The sequence below is a fragment of the Ochlerotatus camptorhynchus genome, unplaced genomic scaffold, assembly GCF_037179485.1.
Source record: "Ochlerotatus camptorhynchus isolate MF236.1 unplaced genomic scaffold, CSIRO-AGI_Acam_v1.1 ptg000177l, whole genome shotgun sequence".
Taxonomy (NCBI): Eukaryota; Metazoa; Arthropoda; class Insecta; order Diptera; family Culicidae; genus Ochlerotatus; species Ochlerotatus camptorhynchus.
Window position 1 is genome coordinate 500,641 of NW_027040667.1, and position 16,640 is coordinate 517,280.

The window sequence follows — 16,640 nt, forward strand, 5'->3', positions numbered from 1 at the left end:
TTCAATTCCCGGTAAGGTCTAGGAATTTTTCGGGTTAGAAAATTTCTCGACTTCCCTGGGCATAGAAGTATGATTGGACTTGCCACACAATTATACCAATTCAAAAATGGTACAGGCATCGAAAGCTCTCAGTTAATAACTGTGGAAGTGCATCTAGAACACTAAGTTGAGAGCACGCAATAAGCTAATATGCGATATGCAATAAGCTTGAAATGCGAAGAAGAAGAAAGTTTATCTCGGTTTTATCCAGCGAGGAGGTAGGAGTCATCAACAACTATTTAAAATAATTATCAGAATTTAGTTAATACTGTCCACTTTTCATAGGTAGCTAGCCAATGCCGGCAATGATTTCACATTACCGGAGGCAGCAATACGCAAACAGTAACAGGCATCCTTCGTAGAACTAGAGCACAAACAGAGTTCTAGGACTTCAAATTACCACAAATAGTATTGGAGAAGCTTGGAATCATTTCGTCAAACAAAATTGTATCCATACATGAACCATCTTCTGTAGTAGAAAAAACATGAAAATCTTTCCAAATAGATCTACAGTATTCTAACCAAAGCTTTGACTGGAAATGACCAACTAAACCACCACATGACGAACATTCAGCAAATTGATCAAATTACTTTATAACAAGCTCAAAACCAATTATGTCTCCCTCTCTCTCTGATACTTCGATTTACGACAAGTCACAAATTGACACTTGCCGAATCCCCGTGATGCATGTATCCCGTCACGGAAATTATTTCCAGCCACTTCACGCTCACTTGTTAATAACCGTCCATAAATTCCCATTCCCACGAGGACTAAATACTACTGACCAACCGTATCATCCAGTAGCCAGCGTATCTACTGACAACCGAGTGTGGCAACCGACCGGACTCGGAGGTAATAAAGCATTGCCCGGCTTCCATTTCTACTCACCTGAATCAATAGTTGCCATCGACGACGGCGAGATTGGCGGCGGAAGATTATCACTACATCGGTCGGCCTGTTGTTGCTCCGTTTCACTGAACTCGCCGGTATCAGACACCTTTGATTCCTTTTTGCTACACTACGCGCTTGAGGGTGCGCCACCCACCGGGGAAATCACCCACCCACTCGCAGAGCCAGAGACCACACCGTTTTCACTGCTTTCTTCCGCTCTATTGCTCTTCTCACTCGCTTGCTTTTTCTCACACCCGGACACTCTTTGAAATGGAAATTCACACAATTGCCACAAAGTGATTCTCCTACCTCCTGATGTCTCACACTTTGTTTGCTTCCTTCCTTCCTTTCTTCCCTTCTTCCGTTGATCCCGTCTTCTTCAACTGCTATCGCTGGAAGACCCGATGTCACTCAAGTCCAACTTTTTCTGCTACCTTGCTTCTCTTCTTGTGCACTGACTTCTTCAATTAAAAACTTTGCACTTGATCACATTAACAATTTCATTGGAGCTGACTTTCTTTGCCACCTTCTTCAAATCCTCCAAGAAGCTAAGAAATTTATTCAACTTTTCACCCTGCGCCCGCTGTTATTTTCACTTTGATATCTATCTCCTTTTTTTTATCCGCAAACCCCTTTTTCTCTCTGTGTTTTAATGTACTAACTGTTGCTGCCTTAAATCTATTTCAGTTACCCATCTATCTAACTACGTTGACCACACCGCGCTGCTGCTGGGACATTTGTCAGGGTGGAACACACAAACACGTTCCATCCAGTAGACGATGATTTACCTACAGGAGAAAAAAAAACGTAGAGAGGGATACAACAACATTAGAGAAAAATTGCTGCTACTGCACTTACACACCCAGTGACCCAACCAGTATACCCCCTCGACCGACTCGAACCCCGAACACATCTCTTTTGATCGATAGTCATCTATGGGATGAGTGCAGGGTACGTTGATATTATACTACTATTGATCATTGGCATGTTCAGGAAGGGGCATATGCGGAACTTATAACATTATTGAACATGGTAATCGAGTACAATAGACTGCAAAAGTCTGCACAGAGCAAGCTACCAATTAGGGTGGATTTTATGAATTTTTAGGAGGAACAATTTGTGCTGAATATGCCTTTTTTAAAGCTGAAGATGCATACTTTTGCCGGAATAAGCTCTTATTCTGCTTTCAATGTTTGATGGGATGGTTTTTTGGAGTGCGAGAAATTTCCAGGAGTAGAAAAAATAGAATTCCTGAGGAAGCCAATAGAGCTGTTGGAATTTTGATTTTTTCTAGCGAAAGTTTGTCACGATTTCACTAAGAAAGTCATACCAATTAGTGTTTCTATCCACAGGATCGATTTCCCGGAATTCCCTGGAAATCTATGATTATGCAAAGATTTCCCGGAATTCCCTGGAAATCTATAATTATACAACGATTCTATTTGATTCAGCTGAACTTTTTTTTTTACAATTCATTTATTTGAAGGCTTAATCGTATGAACTTTACGGAACCGATATTCCATTGTTTGTAGTTTAACAAGGTGAATTAAATACACTAATGACCCGATTTTGCATCAGACTTTTATCCTTCAATAATTTCACATAACCGTACAACAAAAAATATGATTCTTAAATGATACGTAAGTGAACAACAGACTTAATATTCCATGAAGTAGTTCGAAAATTTATTAATTGTACGTTTAACAAGACTCAGACAAAAGGAGCGGCCATATTATTGCAACTTTCCATCATACACCTCACAATATTACTTCTTACCAAACAATTTTACACGCGTGTTCTCAAAATTATGCTAACCCGTTATTTTTCGGTGTGGGAGGATTTGAAATTACACGAACGAACGCTGGCCCAACACAAGCACGTCGTCGGTCGGGAGTGGCTCGTTAATTGTTTAATTCGTGCATCGACTAATACAAACTTCAAAGTTCGAAAGCTATAGCATGTTTATTCAAATAAATGTTTAACACCTTTGATGCCGTGCTGATTATGTGTATGCGTATTTGAATATGGAATCAGAAGTTTCGAAACAAAACGGAAACAAATCAAAAATCCAAAGTGAGATAAATGACTCACGATTTCATGAACATAGCGTATTTTCATGTTATGAATAATATTCATGATATCATGAGCTATCAGTTGTCCCACAGCTGTCTACAGCAGCAGTCGAATTTTTATTTCGGTGTGAACCACGCGATAGCCTGTTTTTGAGACTCGCTATTATAAAGTTGCTCTTTGTTCGTTGCAATCAGTTTCTGCCTTTTGTTGCTACGGTGCAAGATGTGTGAAGTAAAAAACACCATCAAGTTTAGCTTCAGCCATTATGATGCTAAACCAAACATCGGAGAGATTGTAAATTTCGCCAAAGCACTCGACGCGGATCCGGCTGAAATGGAAGCTGTTTATCGCATTGGTGAGGAAAGGGGAGTCTTCATAAAGTTCAAATCAGAGGAAGCGATGCTCCATGCTCTGACATACAATTCGGAGGATTTAATCTTCCATTATGCGAATGGAACGACGGCAAAGGTACGCATGTCGCATGCTGGTGAATTTATCCAGTATGTGCGTGTGTATGCCTTGCCACCAGAGGTACCGGACAACGAGCTGGATAAAGTGCTGGGGAAATATGGAAAAATTAAACGCATCATCCGGGAGAAATTTCCATCTGATCTGTGCTTTGAGGTTTATACAGGGATACGCGGTAAAGGGTGATACGGTCAAAATTTGGTCAATATCAACTTGACGTATTTCTTTCAATTTTGCATTTAAAAAACCTGAACACCCCTCATTTTGAAGGTGTGTGTGTGTAGAATGTTGCTCCTATTTTGATTTTGGAATTCACTCTTCAGTTGTCAAAATGCCGTCCAAGCAAGAAGAGCAGCGTATCAAAATTTTGCTCGCGCATCGCGAAAATCCGAGCTAATCGCACGCAAAGTTGGCAAAATCGCTAAAAGTTGCCAAATCAACCGTTACAAATGTAATTAAAGTGTTTGGGGAACGTTTGTCGACAGCCAGGAAGTCTGGATCGGGGGGAAATCGAAAACCGGAAGCCGCTGAGACGACAAAGAGAGTTACCGGTAGTTTCAAGCGAAACCCTAACCTCTCTCTCCGAGATGCCGCAAATAAGCTGGGTGTATCGTCTACAACCGTGCATCGAGCCAAAGAACGAGCCGGACTATCGACTTACAAGAAGGTAGTGACTCCAAATCGCGATGATAAACAAAATACGACGGCCAAAGCGCGATCCCGGAGGCTGTACACGAGGATGCTGACGAAGTTTGACTGCGTGGTAATGGACGACGAAACCTACGTCAAAGCCGACTACAAGCAGCTTCCGGGACAGGAGTTTTATACGGGAAAAGGAAGGGGAAAGGTAGCAGATGTTTTCAAGCACATGAAACTGTCAAAGTTCGCAAAGAAATATCTGGTTTGGCAAGCCATCTGTACCCAAGGCTTGAAAAGCAGCATTTTCATAGCTTCCGGGACTGTCAACCAAGAAATTTACGTGAAAGAGTGTTTGAATAAACGTCTGCTGCCTTTCCTGAAGAAACACGGTTGTTCCGTACTGTTTTGGCCGGATTTGGCATCTTGCCATTACGGTAAAAAGGCCATGGAGTGGTACGCCGCCAACAACGTGCAGGTGGTTCCCAAGGACAAGAACCCTCCCAATACGCCAGAGCTCCGCCCAATTGAGAAATACTGGGCTATTGTCAAGCGGAACCTAAAGAAGACCAAAAAAACTGCTAAGCAGTTCAAGGCAAACTGGCTTTCTGCGGCGAAGAAGGTGGACAAGGTGGCTGTACAAAATCTGATGGCAGGGGTCAAGCGTAAGGCCCGGCAATTCGGATTTGGAAAAGCGGAAACCTAACTGAATATTTTTCCTGAATTTTATACTAATTGAACTTGAAAAAGAAATTTAATTTGATTTTTTAAATAAACGATTTCACCGATTTACACGCGTTTTCCCTTGACCAAATTTTGACCGTATCACTCTTTATATATATGGATGTGAAGAAGGAAATCCCCACGTCATTGTATTTCTTCAACCGCAAAGGAAATATATTTTATGATGGCAAAAAAGATAAATGTTTTCTGTGCAAGGCGGACGGACACCGGAAGCTTTCCTGTCCCAAGCGGAAGGCTCGGAAGGAACCGGAGAAGCAACTAAAGGAAAAAGGAAAGCAAAGTGAAAGAAAACAAAACAGCAGCAGTACGTATGCTGGTGTAGTGGTGGAAGGTGCGTCGTTTGTCATTAGCGACCAGGAAACGGACACGGGGTTGGAGATGTTGAAAGAAGATAACGAAATGGACGAGACGACCCCGACGACCGACGAGAGTAGCGGAGAGCATGCAACGGAAAACGATGTTCAGATGCAGCAGGAGCGATCACGTTTCGGGTTCAACGAAAATGAGGAACAAATTTGGGAAAGAAAGAAGTTGCGTGCACGGGAGAAGATCGCTTTGTCGCCGCTTCGATCGCCACCCAGGAAAATCCTTTAATAATATGCATTTGTATATCTTTTGTTTGTATTTTGAGTACCAAAATTGGTATTCCATGTTACTCGGCTCCGCTAAGTTATTCTTTTAACATTTGAGCCTGCCAAATAAACAAAATGAAAAAAAAATCATGAGCTATGTTTTCGTAACGAACCCAAGATTCCCGAAACCATGAATCATCCAAGTTAAAATCATGAACTAAATTCATGAACTTAACTTTTAGTTTTTAAACCAAAAAATATTAAAAAATAAAATAAAGTAAACAGACTGGATTCGAACCAAGAGCCTTACGATCATTGAATCCATACTTTGACCACTAGACTATCAGTACTTGTATAAGATGGACGGCAAAAGGCGTATAAGAGATACATGTGTAGTGCGGTGAACACGGTTTTCCAGGTAACGCTTGATGCGGTCATGATTCTTATTATGACTGCATTATGAAATCATGAATTTCCATAACGAAATCATGAATCATTGTTATGATTTCATGGGATAACAAGTTTTTTGATTTCATGATTTTTTATTCATATTTTTCGGATTTTTTTCCCGTGTAGGAGACTTAAAATTACATGAAGTTTTCGAAGTGTGCGTAGTTCCAAATCTTTCTCATTCATCTTCAAGATTGTTTACACACTTAGAAATACCTAATCTTACACGTGACGGAATCCATCTTTGACATAAAGGATGAGACGTTAACAAACATGTCATGTAAAATTAAATGCTACGAGACTGAAAAGTTCGGTACTCGACGAAAAGTACGTTTGATTGAGCTGACTCTATTTTATGTCAAATTGACGCTCGTATATGTCAGTCTCAGAGAACCTAAATTTACATTAATGTTTCTAAATGTGGAAGGTATACTTTGGTGCAATTAATAAGATTACTTAAAAAGCGCGTTGATTTGTTAGAACATCAGAAAACATTTTCTAAAAGGGGGCTGACAATCGGGTAATTACTGTACTACTAGTACAGTGGTTTCTCGAGCTTAACGGAGTAACATTTTTGAGGCAATGATTAGGTAAGGAGCATGAAAATGGGCTACCGTTGTCTTCCCGAAGAGAAATGGAAGTGCTATTGGTCAGTACACTGGAACCTTCAATTACGAACCAAACTGGGAGTTCGTCAAACGAATCAGTGCGAAAAAAATCGCGTTATTTGAGATTTACTTCGAAAAAAAAGTTTTTTGAAAATATTGTCAAAAACCCAGCAAAATAGGTATTTGTGGAATCGTTCTGACATGTAGGGACCGCAAATCCATGTCTGACACCTTTTTGAAATCCAAGATGATGGCTTCCGGTTAGATAAAAACAGTTAAATACTGTCAAATGCCCCACAATTTGGGTATTTTTGGAATCGAGGTGCCGTGTATAGACTGGAAATTTAGGTTAGACGCCATTTTCAAAAATGGCTACAGAAAAACTGGAAAATACTGTCAAATATCCCACAATCTGAGAAGACTTTTATATTGGACTTGAAATTTGGCAGCTTGATATTTATTAACAGTCATAATACCATGCACCGCAACAGGCGTGCTGTATCACAGCATCGACATACATTTTGCAGGTTCAGTATTTTGGTATTACGACAGCTGACATAATTTTATGTTAACCTACCTGATGTTGAATACTTGTAACAAAATAATACGTTTAAGAATAATGGAACCATCTCAAACTATGCCGTCAATATTAATGATGTATTTTTGTTGTTTTTCTACTAATATATCGAAGCTTCTTACCCCTTCGTCATCATTTTATGATTTTATTTAATTAAATTGAAGTAATGTCTTGTTCAAACTACGTCTTCTTCTTCGCCTTTCAAGCTTATTGCTTATCGCGTATTAGCTTATTGCGTGCTCTCAACTTAGTATTCTAGATGCCCTTCCACAGTTTATAATTGAGAGCTTTCGAAGCCAATAGGAGAAGACGGGGTAAAAACGCTCGGCGGGGTAAGAGGGACCACAGCCAGTTCTGTATGAAATCCTCAAGATTCTTACCATACTCAATATAGAAAAGATTAACAACATGTTTTTATCATTCTGAAACACCTTGTAGCCCTCGTACTTATGATTTTTATTCATTTCCAATTACGCTGAAACTTTGCACAGTTGTTCCATTTTTAATAAAGGCGCCATTTGGTGCTCTCAGTTTTTCATATTGAATCACGACTACTTTTTGAAAAGGGCCTGTGTAAAAATAGTACTAATGAGTTTAAAAATATATATTGCCGAAACGCTTTGTTCGACACCAAATCAGTCTTCAGCAAAGTTATAGATATTATTTAGGCAATTGTGTAAAAAATAAACGCTTTGAAAAGTTTCGTTTGTATCAATGAAAAAATTCAATTTATTATTAAAAAAGTAGATTTCTCAAAAAAAACCTTTTTGGAAATTTTCGTTTAAAGCCTTATTAAGGTTCAATTTACTTTGATGCATTTTTTTAAAATTCAAGCGCAGTTTTTTTCGTCGCATTATTTTAGATTGCAAAAAGCTCGCGTCATTTTGTGTAAAATATCAAAAGGAATCGAATAGTGCGAGCTTTTTGCAATCTGAAACAATGCGTCGGAAAAAACTGCTTTTGAAATTTTCCAAAAAGCATCAAAGTAAATTGAACCTTAAAGCTCATAATGTTTGCTACTAACTGGCAAAGTTAGGTGATGGTAAAATCAAAAACAAAAACCCGAATTTATGCACCTATGGTGTGATCAGACCCTTCTTACTTATTCAAGTTTATTTATTTTATTTTCATTATCAGTGACCAAGCCCCCCACCCCCGTGTCATCCAGTGACGCTACGCCACTGCCTAGGGGTACCCGGAATATATCCGGGTGTAGTCTATTTGGTGAGGCTACCAATCACCTTATCATCGTATTTTAATGTGATTTAATGGGTTTTAATTCAATTCATATTCAAGCAACTTCCCCGGGGTACCCGGAACATGTCCAAGTGTATCCAATGTGGTCTGGAACACTTAACACGACTTGCATTGATCTTATTTTTGAATTCTGTAGTAATTTGATGTGTCGCATGATGGTTTTAATACGTTTTCCGTTAAATCCAGCGTGAAGGCCCATATTCACCGGATCTTATTCCGGCCATATCTCCGGAACCGGTTCACCGATTCCAAAACCGTTCAATAGCGTTCAATGGGACCCCAAGACCTATCATTTGGCGCCGAGTTTGTCCAAATCGGTTGAGCGGTTGCTGAGAAACGTGAGCGCATTCATTTCGTTACATACACACACACATACACACATACACACATACACACGTACACACACACACACACACGCAGACATGTTCCGATCTTGTCGAGCTGAGTCGAATGGTATATGACACTCGGCCCTCCGGGCCTCGGATCGATAGTCGGTTTTTCAAGTGATATCTATACCCTTCTTTGTAAGAAGGGTAAAAAGGCATGGTTTTTTGAAAATTTCACGATTTTTACATTTTCATTAAAAACACATGTTTTTAACCGTCTTTATTTTTTCAAGAATCGCATTTTAATTTTGCACAACTTTCCCCTTCGGGAAAGTTGTGCAAAATTGAAATGCGATTCTTGAAAAAATATACACGGTTGAAAAACATGTGTTTTTAATGAAAATGTGAAAATCGTGAAATTTTCAAAAAATCATAAATAATATAAATAAAATCAGGCATGAGTTTACCATCACCAAACTTTGCCAGTTTATAGCAAACATTATGAGCTTCAATGAGGCTTAAAACGAAAATTTTAAAAAATGCGCTTTTTGAGAAATTAACTTTTTTAATAACAAATATATTTTTTTTCATTGAAACAAACGAAATTTTTTACAGTGTATATTTTTAACATTATTGCCAAAATAATATCTACAACTTCGCTGAAGACACCAAATCAATCCAACAAACCGTTTCAGTTAGTACTATTTTTACACAGGCCCTGTTAGAAAAGTAGTCGTGATTCAATTTGAAGAACTGGTAAGACAAATTGGCATCTTTACTCAAAAAGAACAACTGTGCAAATTTTGATCAAAATCGGAGCCGACGAATTAAAAAAAATAAAAAATTCGTCAATCTGTAGAGAATTGCTCAAATGCAAACTACTCGTTCGGTGGGGCTTTCACGATCCAATTTTGAAAGCAACATTTTAATGAACAAACGATGTTGTAGCAAACTTTTCCACTCACGGGAAAAAATCCGATTCGATTTTCATGAATAAAAAATCATGAAATGAAAAAAACTTGCCATCCCATGAAATCATAAAAATGATTCATGATTTCGGAATGAAAATTCATGATTTCATCATGCACCGGAATCATGACCGCTACAAGCGTTACACTGGCAAACCGTGTTCATCGCACTACATAGGTATCTCTTATGCACCTTTTGCATTCCACAAGTACTGATAGTCTAGTGGTCAAAGTATGCACTGAGGTAAATGGACTTAAGAATTTCATAATGCTCGACTTATGAACGACACATATGAATTTCATAAGCGTGACTTACGAAAGATTGTCGTCTAATATAAGGTAGCTCTTAGACGTCTTAACCATTTCATTAAGCGTTGATAGACGAGTGGTTTAGACACAGGACCTGTAATCTCAACTCAACGTCCATGGTTCGGTTCCAGTCTGCTCCGTTTAATTATTTTTTGTCGACATTATTTGTCATAAGGCAAATCTATGAAATTCATATCGATTTTTTGTGGCTTAAATTCATAAGTAGTTCGTATGAAATTTTTGCGTTCTTTTGCCTCGGTGTGGGTTTAATGGCCGTAAGGTTCCTGGTTCGAATCCAGTCGGATGCTTTATTTTTTTTTACAGTGTTGCTTTAAAAGTTAAAAGTGAAATTCATGAATTTAGATCCTGATTTTAACTCTGATGATTCATGATTTAGGGAATCGTGGGTGCGTTACGCAAACATAGCTCATGATATCATGAATATTATTCATGATGTATTTTCATAACATGAAAATATGATATGTTCATGAAATTATGAGCCATTTTTCTCATTTCGAAGATTGGATTTGTTCCCGTGCAGTTAAATCTTTCTCCATTAGGCCACTTTTCAAAACATATCGTAAATTTTCTAACACATTTTTAAAACCAACCTTTTACCCATCAGAACATCAAGTGGTACAATAGCGCTTGAAGCCAGAACTGTAGAACATGCAAAAAGTTTCCTATTTTCACACCGCTAACCCAGTTATTTTTTCGAGAAATGCATAGCGCAAGCGACTAGGGCCCTCACTCTCTTTATGTTTACATTCTCTATTTTTTGTCATCCCTTCTATCGACCATTCATCTACATACTAGAACCATTTATGTACCGATCAGAATGCTAACTTCTGATTGGTTATTATTTTACCGAACGCTAATCCACGTTCCTCAATACATAGTTTTAAGATATTTGATGTAACTAATATAAAACTAAAAACTGATTGAATAAAGACATTTGAATTTATTCCTACAGAGAAATATGCTCTCTGAAGGTTTATCTACCACAATGTTTTCTGACGTTTATTGGTACATGTTTCCTTCAGTGGGCGCAGCACTGCTTCTGTGACTGTAGATAAAGGTTTGTAAAAATGCATGAAATATGTGCAAATATACCATATTGTGAAAAAATGTAAACCAGGGGTAAGACGGACCATTTTTGACGGGGTGAAAGCGTCGCCATTATTTATTGTGAAATGGCTTTGATTGAAACTGAAATGATGTTTTTCCAGATCAAGTATCAATTGACATTGGCTTCTCTAAGCTATAACCAAGAATAAAAACCTAGATTCATCCATCTATGGTGAGATGTGACCATTTTTATTAATTTACATTCCCACAGTAAAATAAATTTTGGTTTGCTTCCGGGTGGTATCCCGAACATATCCGTGATTGTCCAATGTGGTCCATCATACTCAATTTAACCACCAATGAAATTTTTTAGAGTTCTCATGTGATTTGACGTGTCGCATGATAGATTTCGAGTCAATATGATTTTGACAACTTTCTCCGGGGTACCTGGAACATGTCAGGGTGTAGAAAATGAGGTCCTGGGCGCACAATATGACTCCTCCCAACTAACAATTTTCACAACGTAAACGCTTTACTCATTTCATTTATACAGCTTCAAGCTGTATTCAAACGTTATACGATATGCGGAAACCTTTACTTAACCTCTATACAAGCAAATCTGGCACACTTAGTCAGCTACTTATGGCTGTTGGGACGACGGTTGGGACATGCTTATTGCATATCCATTAACGCTTCTATACAGCTGTTATCTTGCTGTTTAGTTTAGTTTAGTTAGTGAGCTTGAAAGGCACTTATTCAAGCTTTTCCCGGTTATCCAACAATCACTACAGAGCTTTCTCTTGAAGCCGGGTTAAATATTATTTACGCTATTTTTTTAATGAAGGAATTCATTGAGTTTTTTTTGCTGTGAATCAAAATTCATCGAAATTAATTTACAACAAAGTACACCATCAAATTATTTACCCCGCACCGGAAGCTGGAATCGAACTTGAGACGACCTCATTGGCAAACCTTGACACTACCAACTGTGCTACGTCAACACTTTGAAATTATGTAAACAAGTCAATATGCCCTTCTACAACAAAATCGCTGAGTAGAGGCTTTATAATAGTGCACATGAATCACTTTTCTCGACTAGTTACTTCAGCTTTGTAAAGGAGCAGAGAAAAAGCTGTAAAACTGCACGTCTAAAAATAAACCTAGTTGATTGTAAAAATGCTTCCAAAGTAGCGGTAACACAGTTTATTAGCTGAGTATAGGTTGTTTAGTTGTTGAAAAAACACTGTTGATGTTTATGTTATTCAGCGAAAGTGCTTGGTTGTGTAGAAGCCATCAAATGAGTAACATATTCACTTTAATAGCTTTGTTTTGCAGCTACAGGTTAAAAGTTGATTAGCATGTGTATAAAAGTGACATTAGCGTTTATTGGCTGTTGTTATTCAGTGCGACTGATAAATTGAATAATAATTGTGAAAAAGTTGAGTGAACGCTCTCCAAAACTATTTTGCTAGCTTCTGCTTGTAGCTGTACCTGCAGCTTTTTTTCAGCTGCTTTAAAGCACAACGCTGGAAAAGTTGGCTTATAAAGCTGAAAATGTAAGTTGGACTATTGATCATATTTTCTAATTCTCATGCGATTTTATGTGTCACAATATAGGTTTGTATAGTTTTTGATCATTTCTAGACCTGTGCTCACAGGACTTATGATCACTGGAACCTGTTCCGGCCATATCTGTGGAACCAGTTGACCGATTCCAAAGATATTCACTTATGATCTATGTGACCATAGTACCATTCATAGGGCGCTTGTTGCGTCCAATTTTGTGCAATGGTTGCCGAAAAATTCGTCATGGTCCGTTTTACCCCACTGGTGGTCCTTCTCACCCCGCTTGTAAAAGAACGAGTATTTTTGATCGTTCCAAAAATTGATGAAAAAGCATAAATAATGTGATGAATCAGAAAAAAATAATAAATTTTGTTCATAGATAAATGAATGTCTATTCATATGTAGCATAGCTGAAATTTCTTGTTCGTTTTGAGCTACTAAATTTGTTGCTTGCCACCACCCGTCTTCCCCTACCATTTTTGCATTAGTATAATTGTGTGGCAAGCAAGCACAATCATACCAACCGAAACTGACGATTTTAAAATGGCTAACTACTTGACTAGCCTATTGGTCCCAAGCAAATCGATTAACGTACCTCATTTAAGTCGAAATTCTAGTACTACACTATGTTTGTTTTGATTTGCTATGAAAGTTTGACAGATAAAATGATGGGTTCGTGGATTTTCCTAAGTTTCGAGGGGTGCATCGATTCGCTTGAGACCGAAGAGAGTACCAGAGCTGAGCCAAAAAGTTGAGCACGTTTCTTCGAGACCTACTCGTCTTAGAGTTACCTCTATGATGATACTCTCGAGAAATTTTCCATCGCGAAAAATTCCTAGACTGGACCGAGAATCGCCACCTCCAACATGGTCTTACTTTGTAGCTACGTCTTTACCAACTGAGCTAAGGGAGGCCCTCTTCAGACTATGTATGAGATGTTATAATAATTGTCGATAATAAACATGTTATCGAGATAGCCTTATAACATGTTATAACTCCTCAGTCTGGCCAATGGTTAAGATATTAGCTGGTTTTTATTCAGGATTTCTACTTACTTATTTTGCTAAAATTCCCTGAGATTTACTGGTTTTTCCAGAACTTTTATGGAAAATTTCCATGTTTCTAAATTGCATTAACATATCTGTTCTTTTTTTTTGTAAAGCAACAACTTTATTTTCACAAACGAATTTAAGACATAGGAATTGGCGGCGCCGGTGGTGTAGTGGTAAGTGTGATTGCTTCTCACCCCAAAAGGCCTGAATTCAATTCTGATCAGGGAAGTAAAGCCGTTGGTTCCCGGTTCATGAGTTGATGGGTCGATAGGTAGGATCCAGGTGTGGGATCTGCCTCCCTGGCGTCGGTAACATTGGTACTCAGTACGGAAATCCATAATGACGGAAAGCAAGATCGACGGAAAACAAATCAAGAAAAAAATGAGAATCAGTTTTGAAAGAACGGTTTTACAATCAAAAACATAAAAATGTGAAGTTTAACATTTACTTGATTTCCGGAACATGAAATCAAATTTAAATCAAAGCCTTAGAATTTCTATTTCTGTCAATTTTCTGTCTAGCCAAGTGCGATTTTGTTTCAATCAGGCTCAGTGATTTAAATCAGTTGAATTGAAAACAGCAGTTTTACAGTATTTGCGTGTCACTTACGTTTATGTGTTACAGAATAATACTTTTCTCCATGTTAATATCAGTTAAAATCATTTACATTCATTTCGTGCATTCATTTACATTCATTTGTCTCCAACTTTGTTCATCAACAGAATTCCGTAAAATGACATATCTTATTAACTACAACTTTTGTTAAAAACATACATCGGTTTCTCTTAAACATGACAGATTAGAGCGAACAGAACTTACTGTTGGCTTTGAGTGAATGTAATTTACATTCACTTAAAAAAAAGTTCTGTTCTCTTTAGTTCCTCATGAAAAAGAAATACAGATTTGAGTTTTTGGCAAAAGTTAGAGCTAATTTGAGGACCTACAAAAACTTTTGAAATAAACTTTAACTGAATTCCGTTGGGAGTGCAGTTTCGAACGCCTTTGGATACGGTTGTGCTTTAAGTTTGTTCTCTGTTTTGTGCGTGTTCGCGTTCATAGTTTTCGGCTGCATTTGCCGGATTAGCGCTGGCGCTCTGCCTCCCGGACGTTTATACGTGTATGATTGGAAGTTTTAGAATTATTTACGCGCTGCAAGGTGCGTGAAAGAGTTCGGCAAAATCGGTGTTGATGTTGGCTCGCTTGCAACTTTTTTTTTGTGTTTTCGAAAGAAATTGATCGAAAGTCTACCAAAAGTGCTTCTGAACGTGTTTCGCAGTTGGGAGTGGTGAAATTCGTAAATTCGCGGTTTATGTTCAGTGAAAATTCCGTATCACAAAATTGCTCACCGAGTTCCTTTTTTTGCCGTTCAACGACGACGGGCATGCGAGAGAAAAATAAGCATCGGGAATGTGCTCCCGGATGTATAGATTTGGTGAGTACGTTCCAGTTGAGGATTGTTCTTATATTTGTTGTCCGGAAAGCTGTGAGATTTAGACGTTGTTGCTTTTGCGAGCAGACGAGTTGGTCGCCGGTAAGGGCCAGTAAGTGCTGCCAGCAGATGAATAAAGAGGTATTCGAAACAAAATTGGTAAGAAAAGTCCATTCAAATCGATTTAATACAGTTGAACAAATTTCAAAACTATATACGTGCCAGATTTGGAAATAATATTTTTTGAATCTGGATGTGTGTTTATGATACCATTATCCATTTGATAAAGGTAGAGTGAACATGCGGGGCTTATTGTAAGTAAAAGTGACCTCGGAGTGGTCGTGAATTACCAAGCATTCTGAAATGGGTCACTGGAGCTGCAATAGAGCTAACACCTTCTAACTCCCGGACTAAACCTGCTTTAATTTAAGGGTAATAAAAAGCTGTTTTCTTCCATAATAACACTGCCGGACAGTGGGGGTTAGATTGTACACACACACACACACACAACTTTAACTGAATTCCGTTGATGGACAAAGTTAGAGGCAAATGAATTTCAATAAATACACGAAATGAATGTAAATGATCTCCCATGCCGTGTCATGAGTGAGTACTATTCGTTATAGCTAATTGCTAATTGTGACACTCTGGAAGCAAAATTGAAAGAATTTGTGTCATACACAAGCTTTACCTCCTCTACTTGCATCTTACATAAACACCGTTAATTTTGACAACGCGAAGAAAATGTGAGAATACGGATTCAAAGGTATGGTGACAAACATTCTGTAAGAAGATTTTTCCTTCTTTGGTCTTTGAAGTTATATTGCTTTAAGATGTTATATCACTAACGAAACTTGCCATGAGATTTGGAAATTTGGAAAATTCGATGAGAAATTAGAATTTAAGTTAAGAATTTTCGCATCTTTTAATCTCATATAATTCTTTTGCTCATGAAGAGTTCTTTAGAAATTAATCAGTGCTCAACTAAAAGGTGTTCGGTCAAATGACCCCGAACCATTACTACATGATAATGAACAAAATACAACAAACCGCATAAATCTATTTAATGTAACGTGCACAATATCGAGGGCTTGCTATGTGTAACGGTGTAAATTAAAATATAAGCGCTGGATTAAAAAAAAACACCTGAACCCCTTGACAAAAGAGCCCCTTGAGGTGACTGATCAATACAAAATCCCTGTCCCCTAATATCTGCGCATACCCATGATAATGATAATGAACATTATAAATTATTCAATTGCGCGCACATACAGGGCCGAGTATGGCTATGCAGAGAGTAATCAACTTTTACCTCAACCCAAGCAGAGGTTTAACTATAATTCAAGACGAACGGGCAGACCCATGTCTGTATGATAAATGATTGGTCTTTCCGAGCTAAGCTGTTTTCGGTAACGCCTAATGATCAAGCAACATTTATCTTGCATCATATGCATGTAAGTAACTAGCAGGAACCAAGTTGCCATTAAATATTTATTCCAGTTATCAGATGAATTCGACTAATGTATTGACGTAATATGGTAATTGCTACAGGTATTTCGTAAAGAAAAAACCAATCATGAGATAGTTACAGCTCCATCGCCTGTTC

General features: G+C 38.1%; 1 protein-coding gene across 2 annotated transcripts in view; it reads right to left on the reverse strand.

The window, feature by feature from the left end:
• Positions 1-16,640, reverse strand: part of LOC135701820 (calcium/calmodulin-dependent protein kinase kinase 1) — a 540,452-nt gene that overhangs the window by 472,570 nt on the left and 51,242 nt on the right. For both annotated transcript variants that reach the window (XM_065222751.1, XM_065222752.1), the window contains exon 3: positions 929-1,719. In XM_065222751.1, the coding sequence (XP_065078823.1) occupies positions 929-947 (19 nt within the window). In that variant the 5' untranslated portion in view covers positions 948-1,719. The remainder of the gene's footprint in view (positions 1-928; positions 1,720-16,640) is intronic.